At 53.3% G+C, this 10,508-nt stretch overlaps 2 protein-coding genes across 2 annotated transcripts in view; both read right to left on the reverse strand.

Moving 5' to 3' along the window:
- Positions 1-945, reverse strand: part of LOC102250009 (182 kDa tankyrase-1-binding protein) — a 7,283-nt gene extending 6,338 nt beyond the window's left edge. Inside the window, exon 1 of the mRNA XM_005885148.2 lies at positions 892-945. Coding sequence (XP_005885210.1) covers positions 892-930 — 39 coding nt within the window. The 5' untranslated portion in view covers positions 931-945. The remainder of the gene's footprint in view (positions 1-891) is intronic.
- A 59-nt stretch (positions 946-1,004) lies between these two features.
- On the reverse strand, positions 1,005-10,008 carry SSRP1 (structure specific recognition protein 1). The gene is made up of 16 exons (XM_005885096.2): positions 9,870-10,008; positions 9,300-9,485; positions 8,554-8,659; positions 8,105-8,295; positions 7,772-8,002; positions 7,530-7,633; positions 7,308-7,436; positions 6,824-7,045; positions 6,075-6,147; positions 5,531-5,669; positions 5,361-5,406; positions 3,376-3,505; positions 2,792-2,962; positions 2,395-2,483; positions 1,741-1,927; positions 1,005-1,470 (listed from the first exon to the last, which is right to left on the reverse strand). Exons 1-16 carry the CDS (start codon positions 9,921-9,923, stop codon positions 1,399-1,401), a joined length of 2,130 nt encoding a protein of 709 aa, XP_005885158.1. The 5' UTR covers positions 9,924-10,008; the 3' UTR covers positions 1,005-1,398.
- Positions 10,009-10,508: the final 500 nt, after the last annotated feature.

The raw sequence follows: 10,508 nt of genomic DNA on the forward strand, positions 1-10,508 counted from the left end.
GCCGCGGGGCCCCGCCCCCGGCCCCGCCCAGGACCACGCCCCCGAGCGCCTCATGAATATCCATGAGCCAATGGAAACCCGGAGTGGAAAGCCCGTGCCGAGCTCGCCTGACCGTATGCAAACAGGAGCGGCCCAGCCACTCAATTATTCATGAGGCTCGCAAATGAGGGACCCGCCCCAGGATCCGACCCGGTGAAACTGACGCAATTCAGCCGCTAACAGCGTTGGGGCAAAATGGCCACCGAGACGACGGCCTAGAGAGGAAACCTAAGGCGACGGCGCAATCCTCAGGCTCCGCGGCCCGAACTGATTGCGGCACCATAGAGTCAAGGCGGGGAAAGAAGGGAACCGCGGGCCGCGGGAGACTTCCTGTGGCGACACCTGGGAGCCGATGCCACGTGGCCACCCCACGTGTGCCAGTTCAGATTGAGAGCCACCGTGAGGAAGACTGTAGCTCTATATTCCTCACCGATCCTCCTCACTCCCCTCCTGTTATGCCCGCTCCCTAGATACAAACTCTTCCTGACCTCATAATTTGGTGCACCCCTTTTCCTGCCAAGCTCCACCGCATTCCACTCCTCTCCTGCACCCCCATCGGACCGTAACCCCACCCCCACCCGCCCATCCAACCGTCCAGCTCAGGTTTCCCTCCTCCCGGTGGCAGCGGCCAGTCGATCCTGATTCCATTAACGGAGGCCTGGAAGACCCTTGCCTCTCGGTGATTGAGGATGGAGCCAGCAGCCGCCCCCCCGCAGCTTGGCTAATGGAGTGGAACTGTGAGAGCGGCTTCCTAATCAGATCAGCTCTCATTTCCACACTCTCCGGTGGCCCGTCCCGGCAGAAGAGGGTGAAAACCAATGCTCGTCCAGCCGGGAACAGAACAGGATGTACCTGAAGACTGGATTCCCACGGGCAGCAGGCCCTGCCCATCAGAGCGGGTGGTAAACATCACCAAGAACAGGGAGAGCAATACAGCAGGGCTACAGAGAAGGCAGAGGACATGGTTTCCAAAGTCAGTTCCCTTTATTAAATGATTTTTTTTCCACAGACCAGAAATACAAAATAAAAGTAGAAATAGGCCCCAGTTAGGAGCTACAGGCCTGAGCTCACATGACCCCTGTGGCAGCAACTTGAACAGGACAAGCAGCTATTATATCCCTCAGGTCGGGAAAGGAGGACAAGGGTTTGAATCCAGCATTGCCCTGTCTCTCCCCAAACTATGAAGAGCCATCCTTGTGAAGCAGCAGGGGAGTAAGACACCCCCGCTGTCCCAGTGAAGTGCATCCCCCCAGGAGAATCCAAAGGCTACATTTCGTATGAGAAACTGGTACAAAAACATGGGTGGGGAGGCCAGGGGGGTGACAGGACAAGCCCAAGGAGAGAGAATTTTCCTCCTCTCTACTCATCAGATCCGGACGCAGAGTCTTCTGAGCTGGGGGGCGTGGTGGCTAGTTCCTCTTCTTCAGAGTCCTGAAAAACCAAATGTTTCTTTAGGGGAAAGGTAGAATCCCAGTTGCCCTCCTGGCACTGTTCAGTGGGTAAAGGGCCCCCAGTTCCCTATCCCCATCCCTAAACTCCAACACTAGCCTTCAGAACCCCAGAATTCCACCTATCCACTCCATCCCAGTACTCTTATGGACCAGCCACAAACCTCAGCCCAGGAACATCTGCCACCTCCCACCTCGAACTCAGATGCCCCTCACCCTGCCAGGCCCCCCAGCCCCCAAACTCCTGCCGCACCTCACTCCGCCTTCTCTTCTTTTTGCTCTTGTTCTCTCCTGAAGAGCTGTCGTCACTGGTCACAAACTCTTTGCTCTTGAAGCTCTCACTGAGCTGCCTTGATGATGACTTGGATGATGAGCCCTTAGAGGGTGTTGACTTCTTTTCCATCTTTACCTTTACTTTCTTCTTCTTCTTTGACTTGTCCCTACATTAGCAAGAGGGCAAAGGGGCTAGGCCTTCAGGTTCATCAAGGCCTTTAACAGGGCCTCTCTAGGTCCCAGCCATACTGCACTATAAACGTCAACGGCCAGCCATGTCAGCCCCAAGGGCCCCAAGGAAAAGCAGAAGATGTAGGGGTCATAACCTGGACACAGGCAAAACTTATTTATTTGACATCTCTTGCTTTATCTTTAAAAATTAATTACATGAATGATATAATATGTATTTAAATATCCCATACCTTCATATAAAATAGACCCTCTAGGAAAATGGGCCATATTTATCCAGCACATCACCCATACTTGGGCAACTGCCTACCCAGATTTGAGAAGCACTGCCATACTGCAATCAGAGGTATCTCTATTACCTTTAACACCCTAATTCTCAACTTGGACCTGCAAAAATATTTGCCAAAAATAGCAGTTACTGGGCCATTCTGTTCCCAACACTCACCTCTTAGAAGACTCACCCCTGCCCCCTTCATATTCTTTCATGGCTTTTTCATATTCCCTCCTGGCATCCTCAGCTTTGCGATCCCACTCCTGACACACACACACACACCGTGGGGGGGGGGGGGGGGGGGGTTTACAAATATTTATATTTTTTATTGATATCAGAGAGGAAGGGAGAGGGATAGAGAGATAGAAATATCAACAATAAGAGAGAATCACTGATTGGCTGCCTCCTGCACAGCCCGCACGGGGGGGGGGGGGGGGGGGGTGAGAGAGAACAGAGAATGAGATCCCTTCCCTGATGCAGGCAAAACCCATACAGAAAAGTTCTGCCAACGGCCCCTTGCCCCCTTTCTCAATTACAAGATTCACCACCCCTCATCTCTGCGGCTACTCACCTCTTTCTTCTCTTTGGACATTGCCTTCCAGATCTCGCCTGCCTTCTTGGAAAGATCAGTGATACTGATGCCGGGATGGTCTGACTTGATCTTCTCTCGGCTGGCATTGAGCCACAGCATGTAGGCAGACATGGGCCTCTTGGGGGCATTGGGGTCTTTGCCCTTCTTCACCTGCACAACCACCCAATGCCTTCAGCCACCTATATCCCACAGACCCCCACATTCTCCCAAAGCAATTATTTGGATCACCTACCTGGGGACAAAATGGAGAAAGGACTAAACAGCATCAAACTACACTGAGAGCTCCCTAAGGACAGGGACCATGAGAGCTCTGCACCCCAGTGCCCAGCTCATTAGGGGCCCCTTTCTTTGCTCTCCTGGAACAAAGCCTGTTTCCTATTCAGATATCCCAGAAGCTAATTATGTCAAGGACCAGAGAAGAACATTTCCAAGATACTCCTCGAGGCCGAAATCACTAGCTACAAAAAGCAATCCCAGGAGAACTAATCGAGAGGCCCCACTGGTGGTGACAGAAGTCAGACAATGGCCACCCAGCACCCTCCCATTCAGAAGAGAGGCCGCACCTCCATAGGCTTCTTGCGGCTCTTGCGATCCTTGGCCATCTTGGCCTTTTTAAGCTGTTTCCTTTTCTTCTCATCCCGGTCACTGTCACCTTCGTTACTGGAGGAGCTGGCAGAGGCGTTGCTGTCAAACCTGCCAAGGAGAGTGAGGCCGAGACTCAGGGAGGGAGGACGGACCCCCATGGCCCCAGGTCAGGAAGAAAATAAGTCCAAAGACACCTGCTGAGAAAGGGGAATGGGAGGACCACACAGCCTCCACCACCATCTCCAACTCTGCTTCCGCCCCTTCGCTGAGGTGGCTTCCACCACCACCTCTCCAGACCCAGCCACAGCAATGGGCTAGCTGGTGACTCAATCAAAGGAAAGCAAATGGGCTTCAGCTGCTCTCCTTGGTCACAGCCTAACCCAGGTCCCACTCCATCCCCAAGCTCCTGAGGACAGGAATTCTGTCTCATCAACATGCCCCAAGTCCACTTCACCACTTCCTTTGAGTTACTCATCTTAATCTACCCTGTAGTCTTTCTAGTAAAGAGATAATTACTAGAAATAGTGGGGGAAACCCGCTCTGGCCTAACCCAGTACATACCCATGTAATTAACAGTCCTATCTGATACACACAGAACGCCACAGAAGAGACAACCACCGATACCTGCATGGTGCTCAAGTTTTCAAGGCACTTTCATGAGCCTTTTCTCAATGACTCACTATGAACAAGCATGTGGCAAGCACAGGTAGTGGACTCCTGTAGACTTTCTTTCCTATTTCTCCCCAATATTCATTCCAATTCTTCTGGATTAAGAGTCTCCATTTTCTGTTGGGAACCACTGTGTCGCCATTCAGGAAAGGCTCACCCATCCGCAGGCACTTAGGGTGGGTGCATGGCCTAGTTCTGCCCATCAGAACACATGCTCATAACTCAGGTTCAGAAGGGCCACGTAACCACCTGCTCACCGCTGCCTGAGAGCAGAGGTACTCCTGGTGTAAACCAGTGGGACTAAGCCTCTGAGGCTTCTGAGGGTCACTTGGCACTGCATGGGGCAGACAAACCTACTGAAATAAGCAAATCAGCCCTAGCTGGTTTGGCTCACTGGATAGGGCATTGGCCTGCAGGCTGAAGGGTCCCGGGTTCAATTCCGGTCAAGGGCACATGCCCGGGTTGTGGGCTCAATCCCCAGTAAAGGGCATGCAGGAGGCAGCTGACCAATGATTCTTTCTCATCACTGATGTTTCTCTCTCTCCCTCTCCCTTCCTCTCTGAAATCAATAAAAATATGGATATCAGAAGGAACAGAAACACATTCTCCATGGCTTCTGAGCACCTTGATCCAGGTGCCTGAAGCCAATCTTATCCCTTGGCCTCTCCAGTTACAAGAACTCACAAAATTCCCTTTTATGCTATAGTCGGTTTGTGATATATTTCTGACACTGGCAATCAAAAGTCTTGATCAATATGGGGGCGCTACTGCCGTTTCACAGATGGAAAAGCTGAGATTCAATGACCTGAGGACTCTCAGCTGGTAAGTGGGAGCACTGGCTGAATCTCAGCCCAGCCTCTCCCACTACCCTTCTCTGGATTCACAACGTGCCTTGCACTGACACTTGACGATTTTCTTTTATTTTTTTAAATATATTTTTATTGATTTCAGAGAGGAAGGGAGAGGGAGAGAGAGAAACATCAATGAGAAGAGAGAATCATTGATCGGTTGCCTTCTGCATGCCCCCTACTGGTGATCAAGCCCACAACCTGGACATGTGCCCCTGACCGGAATTGAACCGGGGACCTTTCAGTCCGCAGGCCAACGCTCTATCCACTGGGCCAAACCAGTTAGGGTTATACACTTGACGATTTTCAAAGCATCATCTCCACCTATCACCTCATTGCAGGTCATTTTCTACCCTGGATCAGTAGCTTATGCTGGGGACGCAAGAAATGGCCAGATATCTCTGGTCCCTCACAAGCCACCCCCATGGGGTGGACCCAAAACTCACTCCTCTGCCACGTCCTCCTCCTCTTCACCTGGGTTGAAAGACTCATCTGAAAAGGAACACAGGATTCATCAGTTTTGCCCCATGGAAATCCCCTCTCCTGACCCAGACACCTGGCTCTGGCGGGAAGGGTCTGACAGCCCCCCGCCCCGGCACTGCCAAAGCTAGCCCACCGGTTTCTTCTCCCGAGTCATCGCTGCTGTCGTTGGCATTCTCTTCCCGGATCTTGCCCTCCTCCTTCATCCGCTCCAAGTAGGCATCGTGCTGATCTTCATCAGAGTCAGCATAGTCATCGTAGCTTGGGTTCATGCCCTAGGCAGGGAAGAGATGGGAGTAAGGGCCACTCGCCCAGGTGCCAGAACCCCGGCACACTCAAAAGCACGCCCCCATGCCTGTAAGATCAGAGCAACAGCCCCCAGCTGGGGCTGAATTGTCCACACACAGCCAGCGTGCAGGGCCTATGCCCCGAAAACTTCCTGCCAACTGGGTTAGTCCAAGCTCCTCCCTCTCCCAGCCCCACTGGGGGCTCCTGGGGGCGGCAGAGACTGATCTAAGGTCATGCGAGGAAACCTGCATCAGGAGGGGAAGGGTCACACGCACCTCTTTCTTCTATAAGGGTAAGAAGAGAAGGGAGAGTGAAAAAAAGCCGGAAGAGTCCCTGCCCCTTCCCCCCGCCAAAGAACGGGAGAGGCTCAGCCTTTCCACACACAGCGGTACCTCTTTCAATCCTCGGTTTTTGATGTTGAGTTTTTTTGCATTGACAAAATCAAACAGCTTCCCATACTCCTCCCTGTGGGGGGAGATGCACAGTTACCAGACAGGCAGGGCCAACGAGAGGAGGACTACCATGGACCGGGACAGACTATGGGGCCTGGAGCTCTTGACCACGTTATCCAACCCAACAGCTCAGAGACACTCGGAGGACAGCAGGAAAGAGTCTGACACTAGTCTTGAAAGAGGAACCTGTACAGCTCTCAAGAGTTCTGAGAAAGAAAAGGTGGGGAGGGGTGCACCGAGTAGGGGGAGGAGGCGAGGGGAGGGGATGTCATCTTTTGACCGGATTGTATTTCATACTTCACCGTTGTTATGAGGATTAAGTGTGAAACAGCGAGCACTCGATAAACATTAGCTGCTGTGTTCTTGGGCACCGAGCTCATTCCAGGAAAGGGAAAGATAGCATTTCCATCATGGGGGGAGTGGAGGAGGAGAGGGCCAGTACTGAACAAGAGCTTTAGTAATATGGAAAACAATATTGTTAAGAACAGAAAAAAAAAAAAACAATGCAGAGGCTTCCAAAGGCTGAGCACTTCAAGGAGAAGAACCAAAGCCCAAGGAAGCAAAAGAAAAATTCTGCTCAAGGCAAGAAGTCAGGGACGAGTCACAGGCCAACAGGGGGGTCCCAGGCCTCCCAGTCAAGACTGGGTAAGGACCAGGATACCCAGGAAGGGACTGGCAGAGGCTCTCACCTCTCAATGCTACTGAAGGTATACTGAGTGCCCTGCTTGGTCTCAATTTCAAAGTCAAAGGACCGTGTGGTGGTGGTGCCACGGGCGAAGTTGACGAAGGAGATCTCATCAAAGCGGATGTGCACGGGTGGCTTGTGGACGTAGATGAAGCCCCGCTCCAGCGGATACAGCAGTCCTGAGCTCGCCTTGTAGGAGCAGGTGATGCACTGGGCCCCAGAGTGCCTGGTGGAGGGCACAGGGAGCCCAGTCAGTGCCTGAGGCAGCAGGTGGCACAGAGCCACAGAGAACATCTCTCGGGAGTATATCTGCTCAGGCCCTCAAGTGAGTGAACCTCACTAAGCTGCTCTAATGAAGGTGACTGACACCATCAAGATACAACCCAACCAGGCCTCTGAGAAGCCGTGCTCCCATCCCAGGGGGGGCTTACCCAGGAGACGTGGCACAGCCCACCCCCGTAGCCCAGGACCCGGGCCTGCACGCTCACCCTTGGAAGTTGCCCGGAACTGTGATCTTGCGGTTCACCAGTGCCTTCATGACCCGGCTGACCATCTCATAGAGGGATCCCGACATGTTCTTGGTGAGCCGCCCCTCAAAGCGCTTCTCGACCTCTTCTCTACAAACAGAGGAAGATGAGATCACGAGCACAGCTGCCTTCTAACGCACACCCATCTCCTGCAGGCAGGGGCAGGCATGAGGGAGCACTCACTCATTCATGTTGAGAGTCAAGGAGATGTCCTCATCCTTGGAGAAGAGGAGGATCAGAAAGTGGTAACGGGTCTGGCCTTGCTTGATGGGGGGATCCAGGCTGATCTGGTAAGGAAGAGCCAACAAGGCTTAGCACCAGTCGAAGCCCCACGAGAACTTGCTGACTAACTAAACCCCAGTGAAATCCACCTGCCAGACTCGGGCAGAAACCAGGCCAATCCACTCCCGGTGATTTCTGCTCACCACAAAGAACATCTGGCGCTGGTCCTTGTGGGGTAGCAAAAAGAGGCGCAGCACCGTGGTGTAGGGGATCTTGTAGTCGAAGGTCTTGCCGTGCAGATGCAGAAAGGTGGGGTAGATCCTAATGTCGTACCGTCCTCGGGGAGTCAGACACTGCAGCTCCCGGAAGATACAGATGGCATCTCCAGTGGCCTGGATCACATCCGCCTTAGACAGCACGTTCTGGGCAAAGGCCTGCGAAAGCACACACTGGTAATGGAGCAGCAGGACCTGTTCCCAGGCCAGCCAGGCCCACTTGGCACCATCTGCCCCCAAGGTGACCAGGGGAGGCCTCACCTCAACAGGGTCCACGCCATCCTCTTGGGTGGGAGGCACGTAGAAGCGCACCTCCATGAGCGAGACCTCTGCATCATCGTTCTGGTGGAACTCCAGGGTCACCTCATTCTTGCCTGTGGTGCACTGGGACACGTTGCTGAGGGGTATCTCGAAGACCGGCTGGTCGCCAATGTCAAAGGAAAGCAGCTGCCCTGTGGGGAAAGGGCTATCAAGCCACAGCTCCTCCCCTCGAGTCTGCATAAACCACGTTCCCACCAGACACAAGTTCCCTGAGGACAGGGCTACCCTGTTCACACTGCACCCACAAGACCAGGCACAGTGGTCCTTGATAAATACACGAGGAATTACAAACTGAGAGGAAATCAGAGACAGTGACAGAAAGAAATAAATTAAAGGCTGCCACCCTCATCCTACCTTCTCCCCAAACCTCAACCTGGCCCAGGACTCACCACCAAACTTCACCGTTCCCCAGTTCCAGCCCTTCACACATAGGTCCTTCTCCATTAGCTCAAGGCGATAGTGAGTTTTGAAGAAATCAGCGAGTTTCTCAAACTCCTGTGGGTGGAGTGGAGAGAGCAATCCCAGTAACACTGATGGTTTTAACACAAGCTTGAACATTCTGCAATTATCTATTTCTGAGAAATTGCCCCAATATACCTTTTATCAGAAATCCATGCTGATTTAGAATCTCAGCTATAAAACACTGTAAGAGGTTGTTTCTGGGGACTGGATCTCTGGGAGGGGAAGAGTAGAGTAAGGAACTGACCGCTCGTGGTTATGGGCCTCACAGTGCTATCTTGGTGCAGATATTGCTTTAATGAAAGTGAACATTAGAAGGAAGTGGATATTAAGAGGAAGTAAAGTCTTCAACCCAGGCAGTTCAAAGTGGAAAAACAAAACCTGAACTAACGCATCAAACTAAGACTCTGCACCTGAATAAAGGCAACAAGCAGAAACCAAAAAAAATAAAAACGGCAGAAAATCTTCTGGAAGTCAAGGCACAAAGACACTCCAGACTCTGACACCCAAAGCTGAACACTCATTGCCTGGTGGCCTCAATCAATGGCCTTGCTCTACGGAGCTCAAACCAGCAACTGCGGGGTTACCACAGGAAGGAGACCCAACTCTCTCCAGAAGATTAAAATGAAACCAGATGGCACCATAAAAGGGGGTTTATGGCAAGAGGACACCTCACCGATTCTCGGAAGCCGTCATACTTGTAGACATGGCCGTTCTTTGTGAGCAGCTTAAGTCCATGGCCCAGAGCCACCCGGCGCCAGATGCCTTCCGTCAACTCCCCAGCCTGGATGTTGTCCACTTTGCCCGTCTTACTGTTCTTGAAGATGATGCCCTGGCGGCTCAACCTCAGCCGCCCATCATTCTGTTGGAAAAAGGGGTCCAAATGCATCATTCTAGGCTGGCCAGGTATCAATCCAGAAGCAACAGCTTAAGTGCTGGGGGCCAGCAAAAAAGGGACAAGTAGCCAGGAAGCCGGGATCCTAATCCTGGCTCTGGCATCCAGAACCCGTGCAGGTCCTCCGTTTCAGGATTCTGGATTGAACGGCAGGCACGGTCCCTTCAAACTCAGACCCTGTAACTCTCGTACTTTCTCACTGTCGCCTTTTGTTGGGGCAACACCAAGTACAGGACACTCTGACTCCTTTTCCAAAGTAGCAACACGATCCAAGCAAGCTCTTGTGTATGGACGGAAAGTCTACTCCGCTCCCGCATCCCCACCTCCATCAAAAGCACAAGCCCTTCTTACCATGGAGCCTTTCACCTCCTGGTAGATGTCGTTGAACTCCAGTGTTTCTGCCATGCTAACTGCCCCTTTTGGCCTCAACCGGGAGCTGGACCCCAAATCTTGGATGGGTGTGCAGACACTCCCTCAGCAGGCTGGAAATCTGAATTCAAGAGGGAGACACCTGAGCATGAAAGACAACACCTCACTCTGCCCACGGATGGGGCCAGGTGGCAACCCATGGCTGTGCCTGCGAGGTTGAGGATCTCTGCCTGCGAGCCTTCAGGTGGGCTCCGCAGACCTCGAGGGGCCAGACCCAGCCCCGACCAGAGAACAGGGCCTGAAGTAGCGCTTACACCCCAACCAGACACAGGCTCTGGGCGCTCCACCGGGCGCCATGGCAACGAGCAGCCCATGGTACCCCCGGGCCAGCCCGGGGCCCGCACTTCGCCCGCGCCCTAACCCAGCTCAGGATGCAGGGTTCCCCTCCCAGCAACTGCATGCGCTCCCACCGCGTCGCGGCCCCAGCCCCGGGTTCCCCCCGTCCCATAAAGTGGATTCGCCCGGTGCCCGCGGATTCGAACGCGGAACGGCCCATCTGGAGTGTTCCGCGGGGGAGCAGGACTCGACCCCCCTGGGGCACGGGGACGGCGACCACCCACC

Source organism: Myotis brandtii, unplaced genomic scaffold, assembly GCF_000412655.1.
Source record: "Myotis brandtii unplaced genomic scaffold, ASM41265v1 scaffold892, whole genome shotgun sequence".
NCBI classification, from domain to species: domain Eukaryota; kingdom Metazoa; phylum Chordata; class Mammalia; order Chiroptera; family Vespertilionidae; genus Myotis; species Myotis brandtii.

Excerpts from the sequence above, each read along its gene's own strand:
- SSRP1 (XM_005885096.2), bottom strand. The coding sequence starts at position 9,923 with ATGGCAGAAACACTGGAGTTCAACGACATCTACCAGGAGGTGAAAGGC. Across the intron at positions 8,003-8,104 it reads ATGGCGTGGACCCTGTTGAG|GCCTTTGCCCAGAACGTGCT; the intron begins GTGAGGCCTCCC and ends GTGCTTTCGCAG. Across the intron at positions 6,148-6,823 it reads ACCTTCAGTAGCATTGAGAG|GGAGGAGTATGGGAAGCTGT; the intron begins GTGAGAGCCTCT and ends CTCCCCCCACAG.